At 43.0% G+C, this 23000-nt stretch overlaps 3 protein-coding genes across 12 annotated transcripts in view; 1 reads left to right on the top strand and 2 right to left on the bottom strand.

Annotated features, from left to right (window-relative positions):
- The window catches only part of LOC109473979 (enoyl-CoA delta isomerase 3-like), a 2936-nt gene extending 2449 nt beyond the window's left edge, over positions 1-487 (bottom strand). For both annotated transcript variants that reach the window (XM_019774172.1, XM_019774171.1), the window contains exon 1: positions 297-487. The gene's annotated coding sequence lies outside the window, so the exon portion shown is untranslated. The remainder of the gene's footprint in view (positions 1-296) is intronic.
- A 225-nt stretch (positions 488-712) lies between these two features.
- Positions 713-12946, top strand: LOC109473756. The gene is made up of 12 exons (XM_019773781.1): positions 713-880; positions 1386-1475; positions 1882-3396; positions 3517-3741; positions 3777-4998; positions 5229-5382; positions 5493-5578; positions 5886-6005; positions 6198-6313; positions 6753-6906; positions 7750-7965; positions 8702-12946. The coding sequence occupies exons 1-12, from the start codon at positions 866-868 to the stop codon at positions 11989-11991; spliced, it is 7203 nt and encodes a 2400-aa protein (XP_019629340.1). The 5' UTR covers positions 713-865; the 3' UTR covers positions 11992-12946.
- A 445-nt stretch (positions 12947-13391) lies between these two features.
- On the bottom strand, positions 13392-22970 carry LOC109473811 (heterogeneous nuclear ribonucleoprotein H3-like). 9 transcript variants are annotated; one of them, XM_019773885.1, is made up of 15 exons: positions 22880-22927; positions 22517-22581; positions 21433-21604; positions 21119-21274; positions 20790-20924; positions 18943-19081; positions 17998-18182; positions 17776-17865; positions 17287-17393; positions 16789-16924; positions 16377-16526; positions 16086-16127; positions 15436-15522; positions 14585-14683; positions 13392-13941 (listed from the first exon to the last, which is right to left on the bottom strand). In XM_019773885.1, the coding sequence occupies exons 2-15, from the start codon at positions 22571-22573 to the stop codon at positions 13736-13738; spliced, it is 1761 nt and encodes a 586-aa protein (XP_019629444.1). In that variant the 5' UTR covers positions 22574-22581; positions 22880-22927; the 3' UTR covers positions 13392-13735. The 9 variants fall into 9 exon arrangements, with proteins under 9 accessions (XP_019629444.1, XP_019629445.1, XP_019629443.1 ...); XM_019773886.1 differs by having other exon boundaries at positions 22870-22921; XM_019773884.1 differs by having other exon boundaries at positions 21433-21607; positions 22880-22911.
- Positions 22971-23000: the final 30 nt, after the last annotated feature.

Raw genomic sequence — 23000 nt, 5'->3', positions numbered from 1 at the left:
CAACAAGTCCAGGCTCTAGAAGTCAACGCCTCCAAGAACTAACATTAGGTAGTGCCCTCCCGGTCATTGACCTCTAGCTTGACTGCGTACCATAGTACAATCTGTCCTTTTTTTGCACCATCATGGGTATCAAAACATCGTCTCACACATATACACATGATCTTGTTACACTGGCATGGCTGAACAACTGGCTCATTTTGTCAACAAGAACTTGAAACAACGTTAACTTATAATCCATTTTAACGTTTATAGATTTATAGACAAATCAATAAAAGAATTTTACTATTAAACTCAACTGTTTGTTGTTCGCTCCACTCTATGTGCAGCCTTTTCACTGCAGCGAGGACGTCAATTTTTTTCTAGTTTCTAATAGTTTACAGTCGATTTTTCTACGCTAGCCAGTAGACATGCATGCAAAAACACCCTTCACTTTAGTGCTATTGAACTTCGTCCCCAACCAGGAGAAAGTTCGTCCCATGGGAACAATGTTGCCTGGTGGAATCCACCACTCCTTTCTTTACGGGTAAAATAACATGCATAAAACAGAAAAACTCACAGCAACAAAGAAACTGACTTCAAAAGATAGTTCAAAACTTTTCACTCAAAATATCACTGACCGTATCCCTCAACATTTGTTAATGTCTTTATTACTTTAAAATGTTCGTGTTATTCCCCGTAAGTCATGTGGAATAGTCCATGTATCCCATTATTCTTTGCCCGAAGCGTGTGATTTTTTGAGTCGCCGCGGCGGAGCCGTAAGATTTTCTAAGATTTGTGAAATCGGCATGTCCTTTTGAGGACCATCTACTGGGTGGATTCACTCAAGGATCGATTCAGTGTTGCCTACACAGCTTAGAGAAGGAAGATGACCAGGGCTAGGGTAGGAAATAGCTTTAGTTCTGCATAATTTGCTATGGAAAGCTCGATGGGATGGGGAGGGGGGGCATCGGGAGAAAATTCCGCGCCAACATGAATAAATTGCACGTTGCGGCAGAATAATTATGTCAGACACGAAAGAAAGTGGACGGTATATCTTGGTGTAAAGATTTCACAAGTCAACTATGAAATTATGCATATTATGCAGCTTGCGCATGTCGAAATCAAAACTCTTCAAGCTTGACACACGTGCACACAAAGAAGATCGTGTGTGCAAGGTGGTTTCTAGACCTTCTAGACGATAATTGGCCCCATGTCACTTTCACCCGGATAATTTACCACCAGATCACCCCATGTTTAAGTGAGCAGCGGTATGTTTTATACAGGTGATGTACGAGCGTACGCGTAAATCCTACGTTAATTTTTCTAAATATTCTTTAGATGTTACCAGTGTGCAAAGTCAGTATAGCCTGTGTTGTGTGTATGATATGTGGAACTGTTTTTTGCAGGGTGGTCGGCGAGGAAGGGGGAGGGGGAGAGGTGCCAGCAGAGGGAGGACAAGAGCAGCAGTTGCAGAAGACACAGAAGAGGACTCTTTGGCAAGTACTAGTAGTTGGTTATAGCGTAAAGCTAGAAAGAATTTGATGCCATAATTTTGTATATGAACCACTAGTATTTAGAAAGCTTCCCTAGGAAAATAGGTAAGATATACTGTACATGTATGTGTATGTCTACTTTGTATTGTTTGCTGCAACATTGGTATTGGGTATGACCATGGAGTTAAAAGATCAGATGGTATGACTATATTAGTATAAGACAATGAAGATGACAGACGGTCATCGAAACGTCGGCTTGTGAAAAATAAATGGTTGTGACCGAAGAACTTTGCTATTCATTTGTTTACCAACCTGATGAAATTATTTACGGATACATTAGTATAATTTATTGGATTTTGCCCTAGTCTTGAGGCATACAGCTTCCTGATCTGTGTTTCTCCTTATACAGGAGCAGCAGTCCACCGACACAGACAATCCTGAGGAGGAGGACAAGCAACACGAGTCTGAAGCTCTCAGCCAATTGGAAGACATTCCATCAGAATCAACAGTAGAGCCATGGAGTTCAGAGTCTCAAGAGGAAGCTGGTCCCTCACGATCAAGTAGGAGAAAACGGGGACAGTTATCTGAGAGTGAGACAACTGAAGATTCTGAGAGCCCGGCAAAGAGGGGAAGAAGGAGCCTAAGGGGGAAGGTGTCTCAGAAGTCGGATGTTATGACGTCTGAGGAACTTGAGTCATCTGTACCAGAGCAGGAAGAAACCATCAGTCCTACCAGGAGGGGGAGGAGAGGGAAGGCTGTCAATCCACCTGAAGAAAATCTACAAGAACAGCCCAATGAAGAGGAGCCAAAATCAGCCGATCCAATGGCAGTTGAAGATGACAGCAAGGGAGAAGTGGAAGAGAGTACAAGTAAAGATGTGCCTGAAACAGACAAACCAAAAACAGAGGAAGAACAGTTACTGTCCCAGAATCTGGGACAAAGTACAGAGGTCACACAGACTGCCGACCCAGAGGCTACCAATCTGGAACCAACTGCAGAAAAGGAAGAATCAACTGAGACAGAAGAGCCTGCACTTGAATCCAAACCTGAGGTGTCTGAAGATTCCGAGGCTCCGACAAGAAGAGGAAGAAGAAGGGGAAAGATGTACAAAGTAGAAGAAGCAGAACCATCTACTCAAGAACAGGAAGAAACCATTAGTCCCTCAAGAAGAGGAGGCAGAGGCAAGGCTGGCAAGGAGAAACAATCCAATGTAGAGGAGCCAAAACCACCTGAAGCAACAATAACGGCATCTGAAGATGGCGAGGAGAAAGATGCAAACACAGATTTCCCAGAAGCCAGTATGGATCATCAGGAGGAACAGCAGCCCCAAAACTTGGGTGCAGCAAATGCACAAGAAGCAGGCATAGATGCAAAGCTGAAATCTTCTGATACAGCTGAAAAGGAAGAACCATTGGAGTCAGAAAAATCTCAACCTGAATCAGAGCCTGAGCCATCAAAGGGTACAGTAGGAAAGGATGAACCAATGGAAGTTGAAGATGCAGAGAAAACAGTAGTGGAAAAAGATACCCCTCTTCTGCCAGACAAAGAAGCAGAAGCACCTTGTCCACAGGAAGACGTGCCAGAAAAATCATCTGCACCAGAGAAAACAGCAGTGGAAAAAGATACCCCTCTTCAACCAGACAAAGAAACAGAAGCACTTTGTCTGCAGGAACATGTACCAGAAAAATCAGCTGCACAGCCTGCAACATCAGAGACCCAAGAAGAACAGGACACAACACCCAGCGGGGATCACATTGAAGAAATGGAGTCTGAAAGCACCACAACTGAATCTGAGGCAACTGTGATCTCCCCAAGGAGAGGGAGACCAAGCCAGCGGGGCAGGGGGCGTGGCAGAGGAGGCAGGGGTAGAGGACGAGGCAAAGGAAGAGGGAGAGCTGCCATCTCACCTGAGCCTGGTGAACAGGTCAGCTGGAGATTGACATCTGATTGTAAAAATTAGGAGGTAACAGTGCAGTGATGTTCTTCCTTTTTTTTTGGTAGTTAACACTTGTTAATGTTGGTTCTTTCCTTCACTTTCTTTCAGGATACTCCCAAGAAAACCAATGATGAAGATGACGAAAGTGAAGACACTTCAGGATTGGAGGCCGCCATTGCAACATTTATAGAACAGTCAAGTGATGATGATGTGGATGTACCAAAAAGTGCTTTAGGTGTGGAGGAAGCAGAGGCAACAAGTAAAATGGATCCTGCTGTTAGTGAGGCATCCAAAGAGGATCAGAAAGTGCCAGAAAAGAAGGAAGATAAAAAGGTCTGAAAGTGCCAGAAAAGAAGGAAGATAAAACGTCTGAAGAGCCAGAAAAGAAGATGGATAAAAAGTCTGAAGAGCCAGAGAAGAAGGAAGATAAAAAGTCTGAAGAGCCAGAAAAAAAGGAAGATAAAAAGTTTGAAAAGCAAGAAAAGAAGGAAGATAAAAAGTCTGAAGAGCAAAAAGTCCAAAATGCTGAAAGTAGACCACAGGAAACTGTGACAGCAGCTGCTCCTACCAGGCGCAGAGGGAGAAGTGCTGGCATCAAAGAGGAGACGAAGCCAGAATCATCAGAAGTCAAAACTGCAGACAAAATAGAGACTGAGCCAAGTCAACATACCTTCTTGCCTTCTTGGGCAACAGCTAAAAAGAGAAATGAAGATTTGAAGAAGAAAGAGAGAGAAGAAAGTGAGATGCCTAAATCTAAGAGAATAAAGCTTGAGGCAGCACCAAGTGCTACTACTACGGGTGAAGGACAAGATGACAAGAAAAAGCCAACAAATGTGCAAGAGGTAAAAGACAGTAAAGAAGAGCCTCAGCAGTCTGAAGTGCCTGCAGAAGACAGTAAGATCAAACTCCACTTGAAAACTAAGGTGGAGAAGGTGGCAAAGGAAGAGGAGAAACCTGAGCCAGTAGAGGTGCAGCCAAAAGAACCTGTGGAAGAACAGGCTTCTCCGAAAGCTTTACTTGAAGGGCTGGAGGAGCTTGACCAGGCTCTTGACACAGACGAGTCTCCCACAACTGAAGGGAAGGTAGAGTCTCCTGAGGCAGAATTATGGGAGCAAGTGGATGGAAAGAAACCCACAGAGAAAGATGAACAAGCCCAAGAGAAGAAAACCGATGTTCCTGAGCAACAGAAGCCTGAGCAGAAGACTGACATTCCTGAGCAACAGAAGGAAATTGAAGAGTCTGCACAGGAGCAACCAGCCACCAAGGCAAAGAAGAAGAGGAAAAAGAAAGAGCCAAAACCTGACCCAATGGAACCAGAGGTTTGGGTGGCTACAAGGACACATGACCGCAGTGCCAAAACTGCAGCTGCTGAGGCCCAAGCTGCTGCCCAAGATAGTTCTACAACCTCTACTGATGCTGAAGTAAAGGAAAAACCTGCCTCTGAAGAACGGTATGACAGATTGAAACAGACGGTTGAATGGAAGGCTGATCAGTGGATATGGTGTGAAGTTTGCCAGATGAAAACCAGAGCATGGCTCACCAAGACTCACTACAACAATGTCAAACACATTGAACTTTCAATATTTGGAGGTAAGTATTAGATATATAGATTGAAAAATTATATACTATCACATTTCCATTTTATACAGTTGCTATTTCACTCTTACTATGTGCTAACATGTAGTTTTTCTAAGCACAAAAATGTACTAACATATACCTTATACATGTGTAAGACTAAGAGATTTGTTTTTTATTCATCAACATTAAAAAGGCCACCTTTCTTCCCATCTCACTGTAAACCATACTCTCTATCCATGCAGAATTATTAGTGGAATGTCCACTGTGTAAAGTCAAAGTCCGACGTCCCAATGCAGTCGAGCACTACCAAGGCACAAAGCATTCCGACAACGCTGCTGAGAAGGGCATTTCATGGCTCCCGCTTTTCTGTGAGCCGTGTGGAGCCTTACATCTCAGGTAAAAAAGACACTTTGCAAGTACATAATTAGTCATAATAAGTCATTTCATTTGTGACATATTTTTGACAAGTCACAAACCTGTCTTGTTTGTTTCCTACCAACTCCCAGTGAGAAAGAACAAGAAGAACACAAGACCTCACCTACTCATGTGAAACTGCTGCAAAGGATGGGTGTAGCCAACCAACAAACAGAAGGTACTTTTGTGAAAGATCTACTACTGATGAGTATTATTCACATCATCCTCAATCGAGGTGAAGCATGATAAATTTCCAAGTACAAGTACATGTAGTTAGTAGAGCAATGCAGCTGCACTATGGCTCACATTGCTAGCCAAGCACACTAGATCACCTACTACTATTCTCAATAGTGTGTTGGATTCTTTTATCTACAGAGGCTTTACACCCTTACCAATGATATGCTTTCTCAATAGTTTGTGAAAGTAATGCTGGTTTCATATAATGCTGTCCCTCAAAAATGAATGAGTATTTATTGTCCCATCAGGTCTGCTGTGCTGTAGCCTGTGTGAGAAGGGTGATATTGGGTCCATGGAAGACTTGAGAGCTCACTACCAGAGTGGGGTGCACCTGGTCAAACTCAAGAGGAGTGTTATGGGTGATCTGGGTAAGTTACACACTGTCATGAGGTCTTTGGTATCACAGTCAAAATATACAGCCATGTCCTTCCATTTATAGACTTAAACATTGTTCAAAGCCATCTAGTGAGGATGCCCCTACTGTACTTGGTGTCAGTGAGTTCCACTCTATGATAGTTCTAGGGGAAAATGTTAAGAACTTGCACTTGTCTCCCTTACAGCTGCAGAAGCCAATGTACTGGACGGTGTAACATTGTCGTGGCAGTGGGAGATGGAGTTGGACAAATGGTACAGCTTCACCAAGGAGGAAACTGTCATTATCAATGCAGCCGTTAAGGTATGTGTGCGTTGTTTATGAAAGCCCTAGTTTTTTTTCTTAATATAGCCTGTAGCAGTGCCAATTTGGAACTGAGCCATCCTGTTGTTTGCACAGATATATTTTAAAGACTGACTGACAGTAGTAGTAGTAGTAGTAGTAGTAGTAGCCTGTAGCTACATGTATGACCTTGTATAGGTATATAGTCAGACTTCCCCATGCTCAGAACTTGATGGGAATATGTTAGCCTTTAGACTCTCATGAAACTAGTACCTACCTGTGCACCCCTGGAATGTCCCTTTCTGACATCCCATCTTTGTAACTTGATTCCTTCGCATTTTTGAAGAAATTTTTACAGTGGGATACACAAAGCAGAGCACGTTCATTGAATGTGAATCATATTTTATAAGTTAACTAAAACGTTAACACTTGTACATGTACATATGTATTGTCCATGCAGAAGGAGAAGGATGTTGTGTACCTGACATCTAAGTCAGCAGGAGAGCTGTGTTTATGTCTGGACCTGGCTAACATGATCATCACCGACCTTCACACCAAGTCCAAGTTGTTCCTACGGCTGCGCTGTGCCGTCAAAAGCGACCTTAATAACAAAGGTAAGATTAAGGTATCAAAGCACACCTGTTTTTCAGCAGGTAAGTGATATAAATGGACAGCACTGAAAACAAAGAAACCTCCATATTTTTCAAACAATGAGAGCATGCTACCATTTGCACTACCATTGAATTTTTGCACACATATGCGTGAAAAATAGAAAGAAGTGCCAACAAAACAGTTTGGACTGGAATCCGTTAAAGAAAACATATCGGTGATTAGATTGCATTTGGATCAGAGCAAGATTCTTTAACATTTTCTTGTCATTGTTCCTTCCATTAAACATGGTATGTAAAAATGGTAAGTTTTTAGGTGCTGTATTGGAGAAAGGTAGAACAGGTAAGAATAGAAGATCCCTCTATGTTTGGGGGACAGTACCATGTTATATAGATACCATTCCTCGTGAAAGTACCATACTAGTACATGGTTTGGATGATAGAGTAGTCTTACTCATAGTACATATACTATCATCCAACAGCAAATGTAAAGAGATCATTTGTACTCCAGGCCATTTCACTCCTGCTTATCTCAAAAATATGACTTGACAATATTTCATTCATAAGTTATTTTTAAGTGCCCCCATGCAATATGGGAAGGCATTGCGAATCTATTTAACCAGGATATTTAACCAGAATTCCTGAGGGGATAACTCCGACATATAAAATGACATAACGTTATAACAATTGGTCAGCTAAACAAAGGTCTATTACCCTATCTCAGTTTGTCTGAGATACACATACAAATGTACCATTAAAAAGATTAAGAAGCAACACGTTTAGTGATGGGCAGATTGACCAAAGTCCAGAAGAAGATCTTTACTAGACATGGTTGATTTTTTCTTCCAGACTACACATGGCAGTGGCAGCATGGATTGATGGGTGTCTTCACATGCTGGATGCCGTACATGGCTCTCCACACCATTTTGTTGGAAAAGGCTTCGCGAAATCACGAGCCGACCGTCCAAATCACGACCGGGCCTCACTCGTACGACTTAGACATGTCCAGCTTGGAGCACAGGGGGGGCCAAAAAGGAACCAAGAAGGCCCAGCGTGTTCGTGCAAGTGAGTTATTTTTCCTGCTGTGAAGAGATTTTTCAAGCTGATGCTTTCTTCTTTTACTTTTCAGGGGACAACATCCTTTTTTGAATTGGATCAACACCATGCGACAGGAAAGGGATTTTGTGTGCTGCATTTTGTATTACTATGGCACTGAGTACCTGCTCTATGTTTTCTCCTGATGACTCTTTATAAAGAGAGATTTTCTGACATGGGTCGCAGTTTTTTTTTAAATGGAGAATTACACAATTTGAAGCTATATCATCGAGCTCACTTTATCTGTTTCAGGCATTTTTTATGGCAGTCAACTTAATTTGTTTCTTTTCATGAGAAAAATTCGGTAAAAAGTCGGTAATTGCAATCAATTTTCAAGGTGTGTGAGAATGCTCACTACCATAAAATCATAGCAGAAATTAAGATGAATGTTCTAACTTCTATAAAAATATTTCTCTTTTACAGCAACACAGATGAAGAGACTTTTGACACCATTTTGTCTGAGAATTAAAGCATATTGCCACTGTGTACCCTGTGTTATAAAGTTTATATTGTAATCTCGTAATTCTATAGCGAATAAAATGTCATGTATCAAAAGATGGTTTATTGCAGGCCTGTACTGACCATCCAAGAAATGACATTACAAAGTCGATAGATGTTTTATGGTTGACAGTACAGCAATGTACAAGGATCAAGTACTCAATTCGGATGTCCTTAACATTTTGGGGGTTTTGTGTTTTTGTTTCAGAGACAGAAGGAGAGAATTCCCTGCTTTCCCACTTCGGCCCACCTCCTGAGAAGCAAGAAGAAAAGAGTCAAAGAAAACAGCAGGTCTCTGCTGGTGGCAGTTCTGCCAGTACGGGTACTGCTAGTGGGGGGTCTGCTAAAAAAGATGGAGGCAAAGTAAAGCCTATCTCGTTTAAAGTAAAGAGTACGTCTGAGGGAAAAACTGCTGTCCTAACCAAAAAGGAGAGTAGAAGTAGAAGCAGAAGTAGAAGCAGAGATAAGGGTAGAGGCAGACGACATAGTAGAAGTAGAAGCAGAAGCCGAAGTCAGGGTCGAAGAAGACATAGAGACAGAGATCGGGGCAGAAGTCGAAGTAGAAGCAGGAGTAGGGGGAGAAGCAGAAGCAGAAGTAGAGGCCGCGATGGCAGGCGGCATCGGCGCAGCAGGCGTAGTTATAGCAGTAGCAGCAGCAGAAGCAGTAGTGGTGACCGACGTAGGCGGAGTCGCTCAAGGAGCGGACGATACAGAGTTGACAGAAGCCCTCTCAGAAAAGCTAAGTCCAACCATGAGATGATGATGGATAGAGCGTATCAGGACACTATGATGAATGCTCGGTACTTAGCACAGGAGAAGCAGAAGCTGCAAGAAGAAAAGGCTATCCTGGAGCAGAATCGGAAACTTGAAGAGGAGCGCCTGAAGCTTGAATGGGCTGCCCTCCAGGACTCAAAACTACGACAGCAGCCTGGATTAGCGTATCCAGCAGCTGCTGGCAACAAATTTGGTTACAACCCTATTCCTGCAGCGAACACTGGTCAGCATTACCCTATTACAGTTCCACCGCCGCCGCCAGGTAGCACTTTCCCACCGCCCCCTGGTAGCCTTGTTCCACTGCCGCCTGGTAGCACTTTTCCACCGCCGCCAGGTAGCACTGGCTTTCCACAGGCGGGAGCCGCAGCCTCCTTTTCTGCTCAGGGCCAGTACCGATGGTCCGCGGGCAAGCCAAGCACTCAGACTGCCCAGGGCCAGTACCCCTGGTCCACGGGCAAGCAAAGCACGCAGACCGCCCAGGCCCAGTACCCCTGGTCCACGGGCAAGCAAAGCACGCAGACTGCCCAGGCCCAGTACCCCTGGTCAACTGGCAAGTCTAGCACACAAACAGGAAATGCCCCAAGTCATTCCCAGCATCCATGGTCTACTGGTAAATCTAGTACAGCCACTAGTTATTCTCAGCCCCCTTGGTCTACTGGCACTTCTAGTTCAGGCACAGGGAATGCCCAATACCCATGGTCCTCAGGCCAAGCTAGCTCTGGCACATCAAGTATCACACCAGCCACCCACCCATGGTCTACTGGAAATTCTGCCTCAGTCAAGCCTACTGGCCCGTACCCATGGTCGAAACCTGATAGTTCCCAAACCCAGAGCAAGTGGGACAAACCCCCAGATAGTTCGTCCCTTCAGCCAGCAGATAGTAAAGCTCCTCTTTTACCCACACCTAAAATTACTCTTTTACCCACACCACCAGCCCCCTCTAAACCTGTAGTCCAACAGGTGGTTGGTGTAAAACAGGATGTACCCCTGATGCAAGCTGTGCAGCAAACTGTGCAGGCCGTGCCAGAACCCAAAAAGCCTAAACCCTCCACATTGACTACATGGGACCTTATCTCTAGGTATCTACAAGAGCAGATGGGGATTGACGAAGTAACCCGAGAGGCAGTGGAACAGATTTTGAAGCAGCCTGCGCTGGTTGAACGGATCCAAAAGTTCTATAGAGAGCACGGTTTAGAACCGCGTGAAACCCAGGACTCACCACCAACCGTTCAGCCAGCACAGCACACTGCGGCGCTGCAACCAGCTTCCACATTGGGAGCGCAGCAGGCTAGTGTTACACAACAAGCGCAAACTGCTGGCTTGCAGCAGGATGGGTCGGGCAGCAGTCAGCAATCCCAGGCAGACCAGGCAAAAGTACAGCTGCTTGCACAGCTGATATCCATGGGGGTTGTCCAACCCACAGACCTAGCTGCAAGTCAGCCAGAGTTGGCAGCTGCTAGTATAGTGCAGGCAGCAAAGACAGCCATTGAGGCTAAAAGCAGTGCATCTGCCAGTACTGAACAGAGTTTAGGGGGTTGGGTACAAGGTACATCTCAGACACAGGCTAAGGAACCATCAGAAGCTGAGGTCAGGACTGAATGGGGTAGGAATGTGTCAGAAGAGTCTGATAGATATGGACGGTTGTCAGAGGATACTCCTGATAGTTATGATGTCCGTAGTCGTGGGTTAGCGGGGGAAATGCCTAGAGGCCATGGTGTTGGGTTGGATGATGTCCCTGGTAGTAGAGGACTTCTAAGGGATCCCCCTAGACGGGCACACCCCGATGCATTGAGAGATGCCCCTCCCAGGGATCCTTACAGGCGGGGGGAGGACTACCCTGATAGAAGGCATCATGGGGAAAGAAGAGATTTGGACAGGTATGAAAGAGAGAGATTGGCATATGAGAGGGAACGGAGGGAGAGGGAACTGTATGACTATGAACGTAGACGACGTGAGTTGGATGAATGGGATCGGAGAAGGCCAGGCCCTAGGGATTATGACGAGAGTTACAGAGATCGGGAACCAATGTACCCTGGTAGAGAGGAAAGGGAGCGGGAGCTAGATGAGTGGGCCAGAAGTAGGCATCAGTTTGGTCCTCAGGGGTCTGGTGATCCTGGAAGGGGATACTCAGAGAGGGGTTCAGCTTACGATGATCCTAGACCATCTCATGATAGGCCAGGGTACTACCCCCAACAGGATAGTCAGGAGCTTTATGACCCTGAGGCAACAACTAGTGATGGTGAGGAAGATGTTTATGACACAGAAGAAGAAGCTTCTGTAGAGTTAGCTAAGTCCCTCCTCTCAACAGTCAATGTTCCGCCATTGGCACCAGACTTAGTTGAGGATGTGCTGCGCTCTCCTGAGGTGCTTGACCAACTCGGACAGTTTCGACAGAAAGGCGCTCCGCCTCCCGTTGTGGCTAGCTACCTGCAGGTGGTGCTCACGCAGGTCGCGGCGTCCCCGAGCGTGCAGCAGAACCAGCCACGGGTGCGCACGAGAGGCAAGCGCGGCGGGAAGCTATCCAAACTGCGCTACTTTCAAAAATGCATTGACAAGATAATGAGAGAATTAGAAGAGATACAACAAATGAAGCAGCGTCTGGGCGACAGGTGTCCCCAAGAGCTGCATGATATCATCGCCAATAAGTCTCTAGTATTGAATGATTTCAAAAGGAAAGCTCTGGAGTTGGAGCAAATTTGCAAAGAGCAAGGCAAAATGGTGTGAAGCAGTAATGCAGCCATTGCTGTAGGTCACTTGTACCATTTGTTTGATGTTCGTCTTTTTCCTGGATCGTTGGGAAAATGTGCTGAAAAGATGTTATGCATTTGGTACATTTTTGCTTTGAAATGAACGTTTCCCTTATCAATGGAATTATTTTCCATTTCAAAGCGTTGACCTTGACTTTGTCAAAAGATCTTGTTTTTCTACTTCAGAGCATAGAGAAAAGATGATAGTAGACATTTGGTTTTTGTCATTGAAACTTATCTGTACTTGGGGGGAATTTCTTTTGTTGATGTCTTTGAACCTTTGATGTATCCTATTGTTGGGTAAAACATGAAACGTTACTGTGTTGTTTCCATTTTTACATGCTGTCATCACGCTTTACACCGACTTACATAGTGTGCCTATTATGACACTTAACAGTATTCCAAGGACATCAATCATCTTTGCCAGAAACCATGGATAGGAACAGAGCAATGTAATATGCAAGCGTTGAGTTTGCTATATTAGTCCAACATGTCTTGTTCCCACCCATGTTCTGACCAACTTCAGTTTGTTCATATTGTGATGTTATCAACCAAAAAAAGTAGTTTTGTACTTACTTGTTGAGTATTGTAACTTTTGAAGACCTTATCATACAATAAGCAGTACTGTTTGTAGTCTGAACTTGCGTCATACTGGTTATTTGTATCCTACCATAACTTTCAGCTTTGACAGCCATTTTGGTCAGTTCAAATATTCACCATGCTATTGGTATGTAAATGTTGTATGGTAGAACTCCATGTGACAAACCTTACCCAGAGCATGCTAAGGGTTAATGTGTTAAAGCAGAAAACTTAGGAGTAAAGTTTACTGCAGCTGTAAAAATCTAATGTTAGTTTTTCAAGTTATCTCATGTTCATTAGATGGAGTGCTTCTAGGCACTGGCACTATTAACCAAGGTGTTCATACATTTCTTCCTTATTAAACAGCATTTACTATGATCATTGCTTCTTGTTGTCTTATTTCGGATGAGTCTGGTTATTAAGTTAGCACTTCAATTTATTTGACATAAGGTTATTAAAACAAGACTGACTCATAACATGCTTTCGTAACAAAGTCAAAGTCCCTATCCTCCAATGTCAATACAAAGTGACAAGTGTAGTGTGCAATGGTGAGTTTACAATTACTATCCAGCTTCTTGAAAAAGCCACCATTTTTAATAAAGTTCTAGGCATTACAAGACTGGATTAGATGGATGTGATTGGTTACAACATGGGGACGCAAGTGTTGATTTTTACATTTCATAGTTTCAAATAGGTATTCCAAATAGGTATTCAAGGGTATTAAACTGGGAAATAACTGAAGTCCAGTCTAATATATCATTATATTACTAGCACAGAAAACACAAGACAAGCCAGCAATCAGTGGGAATGGCATTTATTGGTAAAAAAAACACTAATTCACAACAATACACTGATTAGTCAACTCCTGCACTGTCAGCTATATTATGTATTGTCAGTTTGTATACATATTCAACTTTCTAGAGTAGCAATGTTCATGTCCTCACAATTGTAAGAAATATAAGTTCGAACAGCAAGCCCCATTGAAGATTCTTAAATTCCCATACATCCCAACAAAAAATGTGCCCTTCTATTTGGAAAGGACCAATGACAACCATGATACACTGAATCATGTTGACAGGCAAGTCAAAGTGATAACATGTACAACTTTCATCGGGGTTTGCTCGATTATCAGTAAGACTTCCTTACATGCCCCAGCCTCCCCCCTGCCCCATCATGTTCCCAGACCCCATGCCCTGCTGACTGCCCATGTTCCCCATGCCCATGTTGCCCATGCCCCCACCCATGCCTCCACCCATCCCTCCCATGCCGCCACCCATGCCCTGCTGGTTGTAGTTGCCTCCCATGTTGCCCCCAGTCCCAGAGCCGTAGAAGCCTCCTCCCATGTTACCTGGAGAAAAAACAGATGTATGCAAAGTACAGTTAATTTCAAAGTCTGCCCAGCTAACCCAAAGCTTGCTGTTTCCCCCTTTCATTACCTTGGCATGCCTTGTGCCGAGGTGACAATTTAAAAGAAAGTGTGGTAAATAGCCTTCACTGGCAGAAAGGCAATTCATTTAGGATTAGTTTTACAAGTAACCAAAGTACAAAGGGGGAACATGAAGCTGGGTTGTCTGTCTGGTATGAGGCAGTTACAAATACATGTAGAACCAAAAATCCTGTGGAAACTCTAAACAAAACAACACTATGACTTGCAAACATCCTCCTTACTTGTCTTAAAAAATTAGGATCTGTTTAACACCCAAAAAAGTAATGTTACATTAGTTGCTTACTACAGCCTTACCTGAAATTGGGAGAGAACACATGGAACTGTGGAACCAAATGGTTGTGTCCCACTATACAAAAACCCGATGGCAATAATTAACATGACACAAGGCAGCCTTTTTGGGCCATGTCACCATACTAAGTCAGGAGAACCACTTTCAAGGCCAATTAGAACTGCTGCTGCACAACAACATTCTGCACATTATCTGATTCAAACTACACAAAATAGGAACATGGAACTTGGGTGACAGGCTGAAGAATTGTTGTACCTTGTCCTGTTACTGCTTGGTTCATGGTCAAGTCCTGTGCACCATAGGCCCCAAAGCTGCCATTGGCATTGGTTCCTTGGGTGAAGTTCTTAGAGGCATCTTCAAGAAGGCCAAACAAAAACATGGTGGTTATTTCTTGGCGCTACAGATGTTGAGGTGGGATCAGTGCAACAGAACAGAACACTTTCTAATACCAATTCATTCGGAGGGAAGGGAGTGATCAGCCTTGCACTGGTCAGTGTCATTGTTCTTTCCTTCAAACCTGAAATCTCGTCAAGTTTAGTCTACAAGTTAACATTATTAATATAGTGTTAAAAAACAAGCAACAGTAAGGTGACCAAAGAAAATCTGTTCCTTTAAGGCTTAATTGTTAAATTTGTTGGTTAAAATTGTAATTAGGTTTTCCAAATTGAGAAAATGTCTTCCAATCCAGTGACTACAAACTATTAAGGACATGTTCAACTGGGTACACACCAACACAATGCAAGGCTTATCGTTACTGTATCATGTTGAGGACAATCATTCCTTTCATTGCTATGCTGGAGTCGTTTTGTTTGGCCTTTTCAAGACTTCTTGCCACAGAATCTGGACCGGTCCTCGATCCAAGAGGATGCCTTAATGAAACATTTCTCCAAGAAGATGCCCTAAGAGTGAGAGACATTTCTTCAAGATGTCTTACCTGTCATGTGATGTGATGCTGGTGTTTCCAAAGGATGATGTCAATGGTTCAAGAGCCAACTACATCCATTGCCTTCTTTAAAACAACATCTACATGACTAGATGACATAGTACAGTAACTGTATTTTGCTGTCATATCTTATGTAGAGTTGATTGTGACAAAGAGGCCCTACCTTGGTTCATACCCTGTGACATGTTTCCCTGTCCACCAAACCCTCCGAAGCCCCCCATGCCTCCCTGACTGTAGCCAGCTCCACCGCCTACAGAAGAACACACAACAACATACAGACATCAGCAACTTACAATGTGAGCTTTCAATGTCCACAACAAGTAGTTACATAAGCAATCCAATAAGCCATCAACTCTCAATACCTTACAATTTACTCTTTGCTTGAATCTAAACACCTGAACTTTAAACTTCCACCAGTTTTCACTCCATCAAAACAGCCACAGAAGACAGACACAAGACAGGTACCAGACACGAGGCCACACAAACAGCTCATTTCATGGACGACGTTTTTGGTCTGTAGTTAGTACCTAATGAAATCTTGTAGTACTTTTCCACAGTTCAAAAACTATAAAACATGGTAATGCCTGAGTTCCCACAAATCCCCTTAAATTTAAGGAGCTAAAATTTAAGACCATGCTATAACCATTGATGAATGCAGATCAGAATCAGCTGAACGTTATCCATAAAACCATGTTTCTGTGGCCCGACTACACTCTACACTCCTACTCCTGCGTGGGCTGTTAGACTTGGTAAAGGTTACCAGAAAAAGGTTAGTGAGTCAGGACAGTAAAATTTTGGTATCAATGAGCCCACCATATCCACCACTATTGCCTTGGCCGAAACCTCCTGTGGATCCTGGAAGAGAAGACAACATTTTCCAGTCTTAAGTTTAGTCTAACACCATTCTGCGTATTGTATAAAATCCCAGAATCAATTCCCTAGATCATGAAATGCTTTGTATATTACAGCTTATTGTACTGGACTACAAGAAATTACTTTGAATAGCTAAGCTACTTACTGCATGCTACAAAATCCCCATCCAATTCCTATACAAAATGTCCTTTGGACAATGTCAAGACTGCCATGTTCAGATGGAAGACTCACCATCCCCACTGTGCCCCCCCATGCCTCCGCCCATGTTGCTGCGACCACCTCCAAAGTTTCCGCCCCCCATTCCACCACTGCCGCCACCACCGCCGCCTCCTCCTCCAGAGGAAGCCTCCGAGTCCAGGAACAGCTCGATGTACCGGTGTTCTGGAAAGGAAGAACAATCATTTCAGTACGCCAAACCAACAGTACACATCTACCATGGCATGAGAGAAACCAACAGAGCAAAAGGCCAGTCATTTGCTACTGAGGAAAAAGCAACACTTCTTTCTGAGGTAAATAACAATACAACAAATATGAACTCAATGTTCCCATCTGAACAACATTCTTTCTGGTCAATACTTAGAGGCATAACATGCAATGTACAAGTTAAACTATGATTCTCACAAGGCAAAATATTTTGACTTACGCATGTTAGCCTTATCCTTGGCCATGGCAGCTACAGCATCATCATGGGAGGCAAACTCCACATCAGCCTCACCAGTCGCACGCTTGTCTGGGCCATAGTGGATCTGGATCTTCATGGGTACCAGTGGCTGGAAGAACTGAGCAAAAGAAACAACAATTCAGGACTGTCATATACCTGCCCACTAATTTTAACATTACACATTTTGTATTTGATACATGTCCAGTCATCCTTGGTATCTTGACACACAAGAATTTATGTGTATCAGCCTTATGCATCAGTTCTCCACATGGCAGGAGACCTGGGAATAATAGACTGACTTTTGTCTTGCAAGTGTAAAAATTGAACCAGATCATAGCTTGGACAGCTACTGACACAGAGTGTTAACTTGCAACTTTACATCGGTATAATTGACTGAGAATGCATGAAAAAAGAAAATTCATTTAACAAAAGGGATATTGTAGACATGACGAAATAGCAATATAATGTGTGATTTCTTACCTGTTCAATATCCTCCACAGCAGCCTTGAATGGCAGTCCTCTCATGTGAACAAAGTGTCCTGATCCACCCCCGTACATACGGCCACCTCCAAATCCACCACCACGCCCTGGAAAAAAACACTTCAATTTCTTAATTTTTACCATCAACCCACTACATATTTCAATTGCTGCACACATTAAAGGACTACCAGCTATGACTCAGTATGATACAAAATTACTGTACATCAATTTGTACCACATGTTACTCTATATTTATGTGTATCAGCCTTATGCATCAGTTCTCCACATGGGAGGAGACCTGGGAATAATAGACTGACTTTTGTCTTGCAAGTGTAAAAATTGAACCAGATCATAGCTTGGACAGCTACTGACACAGAGTGTTAACTTGCAACTTCACACTAGTGTAAGATTACATATAAGGTGAATAATGCTTTAGTTTATGCTTGAGAAAGAGATTGAAAGATCAGTACAAGAATCATGAGGTCTTACCGCCTCTCCCCATTCTGCCACCACGCCCTCGGCCACCACCATAGTTGTCGTATCTGTCCTCATAGCCATCATAGTCGTCCTGGTAGAAATCTGAAGGAAAAACAAATATTTCTCTGAGACATCCAGTAACCCCTAAAATTAAGTAGACATTTTCACAACAAATCAGTTTATTCAGTCACACAATGGATGTGTAGAGAAGTCAGTAGTATCGACCGGACTTACTGCCACTGTAGCCAGTCCCTCCTCCCCGCATGCGCCGATCGTACATGCCAGGACGGCCGCCTCCACCGTACCCACGTGGGGGTGGTCTGTCGTACGGCCCGGGGCGGCTGGACATCAGAGGGCGCGGCTTGGGGCTCATGCATTCGCGAACCTCGTTCCGGCTACTCTTGAAGATCTCAATGTACCTGTGGAGAATCAACAATAATTCATAAACCTACTCAATTGCAAAAAGGACCATAGCCCTAGTTACCAGTTTTCTATAATGCTAACGTGCATAGATGTTATCTAAATCCTGCGTCCTGGTATCTCACATTCCCAACTTATATGACAAAATACATGACAACCTCTTCTACAACTACACTACTTCTGTTTGGTAAGCTGCCATCATGCACCCTTAGCCAAGTTTAGGACGTTAACTTCTGTTCATTACTTACAATCATTACTGAAGGTAAATGGAACATAACAGTGTCTTGTCTAACGCAGCACATTTCAAGGTGACTAACGCTATACAAGATGTAAGCAATGTTCCAACAGCAAACAAAATCCATATCTACATGTGTAAGTTAAGCCCTCATCTTCTTGTTGGTAGTGCACATAGCAACTTGTGCTTTGCCCTTCACCCACAAATATCTTTCAAAAGTGCTCATTATGCTATCCTCATCACGATTTGTCATTTCCATTTGTCCAATAGAAGGTCACATCATACAGTTAAGTTGGGAGTAATTGACTTGTATAACAAATATAACAATAAGGGATTGTTTTGAAGTTCAGGTATGTATGGGTACCAAGCAATAATACAAGCTTACAAAAAAAAGTTAGAAACAAAGAGCTACTTTAACATAGTGGAGAAAACCAACACTGTCAGATAGGAGAACAGCTTGAAAAGTTGTACAGCCCACAAGAAGGTGAATATCCCTGGGGCAGTGAAACCAACCATCCTCCCACCTGTGCCCTATTTTTTCCTTGTGTTTCCCCAGAGCCTTTTCAGCTATATCCTGTGATGTAAACTGCACAAAAGCCTCCCCCGTGCTGCGCCCCTGGTAGTCTGTGGGTAGTGTTATCCCATTGGGCACTATCTCCAACCCTTCAGAACCAACCCAGAAAAGGAGAGGAGACTCAATATTGGCAGTCGTCCAATGTTAGCCAGCACAAGGATGGCAAGATTCAACATTCATGGGTATGATTAGGCGTGGTGTAACAAACATAGAATCAACGTTTTTCAGCAAAGAACAGCATTGGGGAAACATACACACAAAGCTAGGACTGTACACATTAGCATTGATTTCTTCTCTCTGAATTGTTGCAGGGATACATCTGTGTGAATTTCTACTGTCAATTCCCTTTAGAAAATCCAAACATCAGTAACTGCATATCTTCTGCAGTACATTACTGTCATATCAATGTTGACTAAAGCTATTCCAGGCAGGAGTTTTGACCTTTGTAGACTAATGATAACCAGTGAAAGAAGCTGTATCATACAGGTGTCTATGTAACATTATTCGGATGTTGATGGTGGTATACATATTTGCAAATAAAAAGAAGTACATAGTATTTGCCTCTTGTTGGAAATATATCTGAAAGTTTTCTTGTCATTTAGCTACTCACAAATATATCAAAGGCATACAAAGTCCCATATCATGTCATGACGTAGCTGTAACAAACAATAAGTGGAAATAGGCCAAACTCCTGCCTAGTAGCCTTTCAATATCTAGAAATGATGAAAACATGTCCCCATGCTAATGTGTTCAATCTAGAACCCATAAATACATTTTAACTAGGGCTCCCAAGGCTGTACTTCTGTACCAAATATGAAATAGGTTAAATAAATGAAGCAGATAATAGAATTGTGTCAATGTTACAATAGGGTCAGATTTTATGCAAAGAAACAGCACTTTCAAATATCTGGTGTCAAGAGATCAATGTAAATTCATGCCATATTGAAAGAAATTCACTTCTAACTACAAACCATTATCTGCTATCTACCAGCAATGACAAGGCCATTAAAATGTTTCGTTAACTTTTTTTGATTCTTCAGCCACATATATGAAAAGGAAGTCCTTGAGAGCCCTAGACTACCAAGCTAAATATGAGATGAGGAGCTAGACCAGCCAGCCCATCCACCCTCCTCCCATGGCCCAGCCTCCTCCCAGACCCTATAGCTGTAAACAACAGTCAAAGTCTTGGTATGAGTAGTGAGACCCTCCTCCCATGGGACACCATCCCTGAAGGCCCGTGTTCCCCTGGGGAGAAAAGTGACCCGTGTTTCAATGAGTGGTGCTGGTCTTCTCTTCCCATGATGCCCCGTGCCCAGTTGACCCCATCCCAGCCAACCACCAGCCCAGCTGTACCCAGAAAGAGAGGGAATCCATGTTTGAATCTCACTGTAAGATCAGCACAACTCAACAGTCAAACATCACCAGTGGTAAGAATATAACGGATGCACAAGATCTTCCCGCAAACTTAGAGATACAAGTCTGTCGATAGCAAGTTTCACTACGATGATTCCAGAATAATCATTCGGGTTTTTTTTTAAGTCAAGTCAACAAGATCCTTGCACAACAAAAGCTGTATTACGCTACAATCTTGCTGACTAATTTTCTGTTTATACAGTACTTAATTCTATTTTAAAAATAGGGGACGACACATGCTACTGGTCTATTTCAGTCAAGCACATATTAATACTGAAAGTTCCGATTACTGTTTAAACGTACTCTTCTCTGGGTAACTATAAAATCCGCAGCACTGCCAATTCATCCCACACACCTCAATTTCAAAAGGCTGAATAAATGTACCTGAAAAGAACTGAGCGATTTCTTCCTTTGAGCAGCCAAATGGCAGACCCCGCAACCGGACAATGCCGTCGTTGACTTGGTCCTGCCCACTGTGCTTCACTACCCACTCCATCTCAGACACCTTGGAACGGAACACTGCAGAAAAACAAATACGAGTTAGAACTGCAGCGCAGATCATACAATTAACTTTAAAGAGATGTCTATTCACTAGTATTCAGGATGCACATGTAGTTGCACTTCAGCAATTGTAAATGTTGAACAACAGGAACATTCCAGTGTAATAACATCATAGGAGGAACAAGAACTATTCAGGTTCAGAAAATCCTTACCTTCAATGTATCTGTGACCCATATGCTGGTTGTGCTTGGCCAGGGCCTTCTCAAAGTCTTCTGCAGTTTCAACCTCTACAAATGCCTCACCACTTGGTCTTCCCTCTTTAGAGAATGTGAAATGGATCCCTCCATCCCCACCTTTTACTTTACAACCTGGAGGAAGCAATCATAAAAATCATTGCAAAAAACTTGTATTGTTCCATATTTCATGCGCAGGAAGAATATATAGCAAATATGAAATACAGAAAACTAAACTAGTTATGTACAGCACTATCACGTGTACAGTACTATCAATACCATATGCTATTTACCTTCAGATGTAAGGAAAGACTTCACTTCTTCACAAGTGGCAGACCATGGGAGGCCCCTCATGCGCACCACGTATCCGCCGTCTTCATCAGCCATGCTGCAGAAGTTGTGTGATGTGGTGGAATGCAAAAGTCCCGAAAGTTTGGCAGAAACTGTCCTTGGACCAAACTGAACCTGCTTGGACAAAGAATATCATTTCATTACTAAACTTGATAACATGGTTTAGGAAAATGTCACATGTTTTTTGGAAACTTCAACAAGAGTTCAGGTAGAAGTGATGTCTTACTCAGAACAGGCAAAATGTGGATCTTTTCTGCGCAGTTAACTTCTTTCGCAGACCGACACTCTACTTTGGCACCAGTTAATCATTCACTCATATCACTGGGGAGCTGGTCAAAACTGATTTTATTGCCTTGGTGAAACTTGTCAGCATCACTATTTCAATTTTCATACCTGTAATTGTAAATTACTTAGTATACATGTACTAAAAAATAACACTTCTTAATCTGATATATCCTTTTTAACATGTATAATTTGCATGTTTGTCTTGCACCCTCCTGAATGAAAAGTTCAGATAAAGGGCTGTCCTTGGTCTTTGAAATGTAAATCATTTACTAGGTGAGTATCTCACCTCTGCTCTACCCTTGTAATTTTTGTACAACAGAATAAAGATAGAATATTTTAACAACATTTATCCCAAATAGAAGGGCAACAAACTAGCCTGTAGTAGCTAATTGCATCAGTGGAAGCCTATGCATTAATTTTAGGCCAGATCTGATGGTCCGAAAACTTACATAATTTGATGAAAAAATTATTTTCACCCTGTGTGACCCCATGTGATCAAAGATTGTAACCTCAGTAGTACATGTGTCAAACATTAATCAATTAAGCATTCAACCCAGATTTTCTGCACAAAATTGAAAACCATTCAAAAATCAGACCAGGGGCATGTGCAATCAGGCAAACAAGAGCTCAGTTCATCACATATCCAGATAGTGGTCATGCTAAAAGTAAATTCAAGAGATTTTCCACCCAAGTTCTATTAAACCTAGACAAAAGGTTCGGTCATGTTTTCCAAGCTAGTACCTTTGGCAATGTCAAACCAGCTCTTACAAGACTGCTCAGAAGTCGACCGAAAGGCATCTAGGAGTCTGCACGAGGAAAAGAATGGAGAAATGACTTTAGGACCCTCGTGACGGACTAAAAGTAGAGCGATGTCCTCGTGAAGAGAGATGGGCATGGCGTGGACAAAAATGGCGGACCAAACGTCCTCAGAAAAGCATGTCCAAATTTAGGGTTTACTACCCTAATTAGCACACGGTAAGTCCACAAATATGACCTACACTATCCTTGCTATCTAAACGCCCATTTCAATGGAAAAATGCATAGTCTTTTCACAAAATCGGGCAACAAAAAGCGCAGAAATCAAGCCATCTTACACTCTCTCACCTCACCACACTTCGCCTCGCCGCAGCCTGCACGGAAATGTGCGAAATTAGCCGAACGAATCCGAAAACGCCCAAATTAGGAGAACGGCGGGAGCGCAAAGGATAGCGGGACATTCAGCTCA

This window comes from Branchiostoma belcheri, unplaced genomic scaffold (assembly GCF_001625305.1).
Source record: "Branchiostoma belcheri isolate BF01 breed outbred unplaced genomic scaffold, Haploidv18h27 scaffold3, whole genome shotgun sequence".
In the NCBI taxonomy this organism is placed as follows: domain Eukaryota; kingdom Metazoa; phylum Chordata; class Leptocardii; order Amphioxiformes; family Branchiostomatidae; genus Branchiostoma; species Branchiostoma belcheri.
Note: the sequence above shows the minus strand (reverse complement) of the source record. Positions and strands in the feature narration are given on the sequence as shown.

Bases quoted from the DNA above. Each gene is read 5' to 3' on its own strand.
- LOC109473756 (XM_019773781.1), top strand. The intron at 1,476-1,881 runs GCAAGTACTAGT...CTCCTTATACAG, and splicing joins ACACAGAAGAGGACTCTTTG to GAGCAGCAGTCCACCGACAC. The intron at 5,383-5,492 runs GTAAAAAAGACA...ACCAACTCCCAG, and splicing joins TGTGGAGCCTTACATCTCAG to TGAGAAAGAACAAGAAGAAC.
- LOC109473811 (XM_019773884.1), bottom strand. From the start codon at position 22,573: ATGCCTTTCGGTCGACTTCTGAGCAGTCTTGTAAGAGCTGGTTTGACA. The intron at 18,183-18,942 runs GTGGGAGGATGG...GATTCTCCACAG, and splicing joins AAGGAAAAAATAGGGCACAG to GTACATTGAGATCTTCAAGA. The intron at 13,942-14,584 runs GTACAACAATTC...TTTTTTCTCCAG, and splicing joins CCAAGCAGTAACAGGACAAG to GTAACATGGGAGGAGGCTTC.